Raw genomic sequence first — 7,119 nt, 5'->3', positions numbered from 1 at the left:
GTTCCTTAAAATAGATGGCTAAACTATGACCATAGACATTTTAAGATTATGTGTATATTATTTTTGTCTCATCCTTTATATACCATAACAAACCTACATAGACTTTCATCACTTGTTTAGGATTTCTTATTTTTTCTATTTTGGAAAATATCTCCATTCCCATATCCTTTTAACATCTTTTACATTCTCCTTTTCTTTTTTAATAATTTTAAGACATAATAGCATTAACAAATAAATCTTCCATCTGTTGTGAGAATTTTTTTCCTGGGGATACTAAGCAATGCTTATTGCCTTTCAAGGTTGTAGTGTCAAGCCAATGTCAAGGCCAATTAAAGTTTTACTGGGGAACGAATGAATTTACTGAGCTTACTTACCGAAATAACTGTTTTCTCAGTTTTTTTAGGCTTTGTTTTTCATGGGGAGGCTTTCCTCAGACATAAACTTTGGCTACCTGTTCATCTACCACTAATTTGCTGTCAAATTGCTTACCAAAGCTCCATGGGCAAAGGCAAGCTCAGGGAATGGTAATTGTCCTTCAGGGTTCAGTGGTAGATCAGCTGGGTCCTACGTGCTTTCAGAGAAATGAAGAATATTTTTGTGAAAGCCAGGAGTAGTGCAGCTTGCCTGTACCCCAGCTCTGGGGAGGTAAACACAGGCAGATGTTTAATTCAAAGCAAGTCAGTTTCTGCAAAGGATTTTAGTAGCACAGAAAATAATCTCAAGAATGGGATTACATGAAATCAAGAGGTTTCATCTCAGCAAAAGGGGAAAAATAGATAGTTTTCAACTATATGTTAGATAAGGGATCAATATCCAGAATATATTAAAAAAAAACACAAAACCCCAGAATTGTTCAAACAATAAATAAGTTAACGAACTGAAGAGGCACTTCTCAAAAGAATAAATATAAACGGCCAGTAAAGATTTGAAAAAATGTTCAACATCCTTACCCATTAGGGAAATGCAAATTAAAACTGCTTTAAGTTCCATTTCACGCCCTCTTTGAATAGCTATCATCAAGAAAACAAATATTAACAAATGCTGGAGATGACGTGAGGAAAGAAGCTGGTATAGCCACAGTATTGAGGTTCCTCAAAAAAAAAAAAAAAAGACAGCAGAGTTTAGTGGCACATACCTCTAATCCCAGCACTTGTGGCCAGCCTGATCTACACAGAGTTCCAGGTCAGTTGGGGGTACAGGGAGACCTCCTCTCAAAACAAACAAAAAACCTAAAAATAAGCCTGGCCTGGTGGTATATACCTTTAATCCCAGTACTTGGGAGGCAAAGGCAGGTCAGGCCAGCCTGGTCTACATATCAAGTTCCAGACCACCCGGGGCTCACCATGTAGACCACGCTGGCCTCAATCTCAACAGGATCTGCCTGCATCTGCCTCCTGACTAGAAGTGAGGCACTGTCAAGCCAGGATAAAATTGCATCTGATTTCTTTCCTTCTTTCTTTTGTAACCCAGGCAGTCCTTGAACTCTGAAGTGCTGAACTTCTGCCTCCAGCTCCAAATTGCTGGTATTACAACAGAGCGCCTCCACACCCAGGTGATTTCCATTTTTTTGTTTTTATTTTTTTTTTAATTTTATGTGCATGAGTGTATGGCCTACATGTATGTAAGTGCACCCATATCATGCAATGCCCTCTGAGGTCAGAAGAGGGTGTTGGATCCCCTGGAACTGGAGTTGTAGATGGTTGTTGATAGGTAAAGTAGGTGATGGATGAATCCAGTTGATGGGGAGAAAGCACCAGGACACAGATAAAACTCCATCGGAATAGAGTTTATTAGCAAAGGAACACATGGGACAGATTCCCTTCTGGGCAGGGAAAATGTCTGCCCAGGTGGTGAGCTGGGGTCTTTTATAGGAGGAGGCTTCTTCAGGGGCAGGAGAGTGGGACTGTTAAAACCTGCTCCCTTCTGTCTGTCAGCCAGGATCTGGATCAGGAAGTGTTTGTTTTTGTCCTCTTAAGATAAGGGAAAAACTGCTGTGCTGAAGTGGCTTGTGAAGTCTCTGGTTAAATGGTGGAATCTGTTTATCTTGTCTTCGGAGATCAAAGGAAAAGCAAGCTGCCTTTTAGAAGAGTCTGCTTCTCTTGACTTTAAAGACCAGGGTGCTTATTAACTTGGTTACCTTTTTCAGAGTTTTGCGAGGTCCGTGAGGCCCTGTTGTTGAGGGGGCAGAGCTATCTGAACCTCAACAGTTGTTAGCCACCATGTGGGTGCTGGGAATCAAACCCAGGTCATCTGCAAGAGCAGTCAGAGCTCTTAACCACTGAGCCATCTCTCCAACCCCTTGTTTTTGTTTTAACAAGCCTTTAATCCTGGCACTCTGGAGGCAGAAGATGGCAGATGTCTGTGAATTCAAGGTAAGCCTGATCTACATACCAAGTTTCAGGTCAGCCAGGGCTACACAGTGAGAGCTAGTCTTTAAAAAAATATTTAAATAGCAAAATGCTTGACTTAAAAAAATTATTTTTTGAAAGAGCAAAATCACTCTTTAAAGACTGGTTGCCTTACTTGTAACAGCTACACACAAAAAAGTTAGAAAATTGCCCTTGATAATGATAAACAATGATAAACGAAACAGAATTAAATTCCCATTGAACAAAGCATGCAAAGATTTTTGTGTTGTTATTAAAACAGTGAGGGCTAAAGGATATCCTGGCATATAAAGGTGAGCTCTAAGAATGACAAGAATGGCAGCGGCTCTGTCACAGCCTACTTCTCCCTCAGACTGAATTCCAGGATGACCTGGGGTGCCAGAAGGCTGAGGCATTGTCCTGGTTTGTCTCTTGATTGCTGTGACAAAATACTCTGAGCACTACCAACTTGGGGAGGAAAGGTTTTATTTAGCTTACATATCCCGGGTCACAGTTCATCCGGGAGCCCAAGGTAGGAACTCAGGGCAGGGATCTGGAGGCAGGAGCTGGAGCACAGGCCATGGAGGAACACTGCTTACTGGCTTGCTCCCCTGGCCCCTGCTCAGCCTGCTTTCTTATGCAACACAAGCCCACATGCCCAGGGCTGGCACCACCCACAGTGGGCTGGGCCCTCCCACATCAGCTGATCAAGAAGATGCCCCTCAGACATGGCCACAGGCCAGTCCAATAGAGGAAATTCCCCAGTTGAGGCTCCCTCAACCCAGGTGTGTCAAGTTGACACTAAAGCTATCCAGCACAGGCATGGAGAGCAGTGTATGCACTTCCTACAACAGGGGCCAGCGAGTTGGAAGTGACAGGACAGAGGAGTCTGCTCCCCACTGAGTTTCTGAGAGTCGCAGGCCAGGTGGGCAGATCCCAAAGGGGAGCAGACCGCCCTGCCTGGCCCACAGCTCCCAGGTGCTTTCCATCACCTACTCCCTGACGCGTGGGGTCCACTCCTTCCATGTGCTGTGCAGGCACCCTGGGGAGGCCAAGGTCACCCAACATGCCATTCTCCTGACCCAAACCCTTCAACTGAGATTTGTCTCAGGAAAAACCAACATCACCCAGTCACTCTGCTTTTTGGAGACCCGGTCTTACTATGTAGCCCTGGCTGGTGTGGAACTCACTATGTAGGCCTGGCTGACCTAGAACTCACAAACATTCCATCTGCTTCTACTTCTTGAGTGCCAGGATTACAGGTGTACACCACCATTCCCTGTTCCACTCTGCTGCTTCTCCTCCTCCTCCTCCTCCTGCTCCTCCTCCTTCTTTCCTCTTCTTCCTCTTCCTCCTCTTCCTCCTCCTCCTGCTCCTGCTCCTCCCCCTCCCCCTCCTCCTTCTTTTCTCCTTCTTCTTCTTCTCCTCCTCCTCCTCCTTCTCCTCCTCCTCCTCCTCTTCTTCCAGGAAAGCAGAGAAGATTCCCTGCAGAGTGTCCAGCTTCCCCTCCCCCTCCTCCTCCTCCTCCTCCTGCAGTGTGGGTGGCTGGGGAAGTCTCTCTGAGCTTAGGAAGCAGTGCAAAGGTATTGTATGTTTGGGGGAGGGTGCGGAGGGAATGTGAAAAGCAGCAAGGAGCCTGGGAGGCGACTCAGGAGATGAAAGCAGTTGCTGCCAAGTCTGGGGGCCAGAGTTGCAACCCTGAGGACCCACATAGCAGAAGGAGAGAACTGACTCCCACAAGTTGTCCTCTGACCAACACACACACACATACACACACACACACACACACACACACACACACACACAAACACAAACACACTGTAATAAAAAATTTAAAAGAAAAAGAAAAAGCAGCAAGGGAAGCCAGAGCAGAAGGAGTTCTCTTGGGAAGGGAATGCTTGGAGGATATTACCAAAGCTGCGGTTTTTAGGGCTGTGAGGTGGGTAGGGAGGGGTTGGAGGACTTGGAACAGAGATAGCACATTCGTCATCTGACAGGTTCAAACAAATCATCAAGAGGCTGCCGGGACAGATCTGAGAATGAACTGACTTCATTAACAGTTTGCAAAGATGGCTGCCGCTAATGGTGGGCACACTGTGAGGGACTCAGAGTGGAACTGGGAAGTTAAACGGCCCAGGCAGCCATCCAAATGAGAAAGGTCCCTCCGAAAGCCTCCTTATCCCCATCTCCAGTGCATTCAGAGCCTTGGGAGATTTCCAGTCAGGCATTGCTTGCCACAGTGAGTGGATAGAAAAAGCCTGGACAGATAGCTTAGGATGAAATGAAACTTGCAGCAAGAGGTTAGTTGGTGAGAGAATAGGACAGACCGACAGTTACCCTTATCGCTGTAAAATCATTTTTTACAAATTAGGTCAAATTATCCCACCCACACCAAAAACGCCAAGCACAGGATGTCTTTCTTAATTTCCTCCGAAGGGCTGCCAATTCTGCCTCCACCCCCAACCTCTGAAGAAAAAAATTCACCAAGAAGTGAAAGTAGACAATGTCAGTGTGCATCTAAAAACAACCTTTTTACCTGTTGCTCCAAACACAGCAATTACTTTCCTTTGAGCCATGTTACCAGCTTTCCTCCAAGCAACGGAGCAGCAAGTGGCTGAGCAGTGACAAACAGCACAAATGCAGGTTTTTCCTTGCGTGAGAAGTATAAGCCAGTCTGATCACCACACCCTTTGTATTCTGCCCCTCCCTTGAGAGGCTTTCTTTCCTTGCTTTAACCACCTACTTCACTCATGCTGGCTGCAGCTCTTCAACAATTCATTCTGGTAGGGAATGGAGCACTTCATATTCTGGACAGTAGAAAGGAATCTCCATGTATATCCTTTTAATGGCCTATTTGTTCTGAGTTAACTCTCTAGCCCAAGTGGTGCTGGAAGAGGTCCAAAGACCCAGTGATTCAGGAAGTACCTGAGCTCAGATGTCTAAAAAGAAGACAAAGAAGGGTAAGGGCTGTTAATGACTGAGTCCAACACCTGGCTTTTCAAGAATGTGCCCACCACCTACTGGGGGCTGAGACAGGGAGCAAGCATCCACTCTGGTACACTTAACTGCCTCTCCCTCTAAAAACTATCAGCTGGAGATGAGCTGCTAAGATAGTTTCTTTAGGATGTCATCCTGCTACCTTCTCACATGGATCCTCTGTATCCTCAGCATAAAGATTCAATTCCTGCCTCTGCACTGATGTCTGTGGCAAAGGGAGAGTCATTTCTGTTATTCTGGCCATAATCCCTCCACATGAGACACTGAACCAGAGGCCACAAAGGTCTGGATTTACTAAAGAGAATATTCTCATAAATAAATAGGGACTGGAGAGATTACTCAGCAATTAAAAGTACTGGCTTCTCTTTCAGAGGACCTGGGTTCAATTCCCAGCACCCATATAGTGACTAACAACTGGCTGTAACTTCAGTTCCAAGGGATCTGATTCCCTCTTCTGGTCTCTGTGGACACTGTACTACAGAGGTGCATTTACACACATGCAGGCAAAACACTCATGCATATAAAATACATAAATAGACAGCCAGGAGTGCTTTGAACCAGTAATCCTAGCACTCAGAAGACCAAGGCAGGAGGATCTGAGTTTGAAGCCAGCCTGAGCTACATAATGAGGACTCTTCTCCCCCCAAATCCAAAAACAGGGCTAGGGAGATGACTCAGTGGATAAAGTGCCTGCTGCATAAGCATAAGGACTTACATTTAGATCCCTAGTACTCACTTAAAGGCCAGGCATGAGGACTAGAGCTCTTTTTAGAGGACCTGGGTTCAGTTCCCAGCACCCCCGTGGCAGCTCACAACCATCTGTAATTAAGGTTCCTGGGGATCCTACACCCTCTGTTAGTCTCATCGGGCAGCTGAAATGTATTAGGTATACATACAAATATGCAGGCAAAACACTCATACAGATAAATTTTTTTTTAAATAAAAAAAGTCAGATGTGGGTGGCACCCTGTATCACAGTGTTGGCGGTGGAGGAAGGTGGATCCCCAGGGCTTGATGACCCATCAGTCAAGCCTAAACAGTGAGCTCCAGATTCAGTGAGAGAGCCTATCTCAAAAAAGAAGGTGGAGCATGATAGAGGACTATACCTGAAATGGACCTCTGGCCTCCACACCCACAGGTGAGTGCGCCCTCATACACACAGGTGTACACACATACATACAGCACCCCCCCCAAATCCCCAAACAAATAAGCCTGCAGGACAGAGAAATGGCTGAGGGAGGCCAGGTCCCAGACTGGGGTTGTTAGGAAGGTTTGGGGGAGGGGTTAATGCCATACCTGGCCTGAAGAGGCAGGTGATGGAGTAAGGAGCATAGCTTTCCTCTGAATAGCACAGCAGTGAGAAATATAAGCTAGCCTGGTCACCACACCCCTTGTACTGGTCCTCCCTTGTAAGTTTTTCTTGTTACTGCCAACTACTTGATTCATTATGACTCTGCAGTTTTCTTTCTTTTTTTTTTTGGTCTTTTTGAAATGGGGTCTCCCTGTAGCCCCAGCTGGCCTGGAACTTGCTACATAGACCAGGCTGGCCTTGAACTCACAGAGATCCACCTACCTCTGCCTCCCAAGTGCTGGGATTAAAGGCATATGCCACCACACCAGGCTTGCAGTTTTCTTTTACATTTATTTATCATCTATCTAATCTATCATCTATCATCTGTCTATCATCTATCATCTATCTTTCTATCATCTATCATCTATCTATCTATCATCTATCTATCTATCTATCTATCTATCT

The 7,119-nt window shown here is 45.6% G+C and overlaps 1 protein-coding gene across 2 annotated transcripts in view; it reads right to left on the bottom strand.

The window, feature by feature from the left end:
• The window catches only part of LOC103726177 (nmrA-like family domain-containing protein 1), a 36,991-nt gene extending 31,933 nt beyond the window's left edge, over positions 1 to 5,058 (bottom strand). Inside the window, exon 1 of one of the 2 annotated variants that reach the window (XM_008823621.3) lies at positions 4,903 to 5,058. In XM_008823621.3, coding sequence (XP_008821843.1) covers positions 4,903 to 4,942 — 40 coding nt within the window. In that variant the 5' untranslated portion in view covers positions 4,943 to 5,058. Of the gene's footprint in view, positions 1 to 950; positions 1,061 to 4,902 lie in introns of those variants that run through there. The other variant, XM_029558914.1, reaches the window with a different exon arrangement.
• Between the last annotated feature and the right edge of the window lie 2,061 nt (positions 5,059 to 7,119).

The sequence above is a fragment of the Nannospalax galili genome, unplaced genomic scaffold (genome assembly GCF_000622305.1).
Source record: "Nannospalax galili isolate Female #2095 unplaced genomic scaffold, S.galili_v1.0 scaffold1349, whole genome shotgun sequence".
NCBI lineage: Eukaryota > Metazoa > Chordata > Mammalia > Rodentia > Spalacidae > Nannospalax > Nannospalax galili.
Note: the sequence above shows the minus strand (reverse complement) of the source record. Positions and strands in the feature narration are given on the sequence as shown.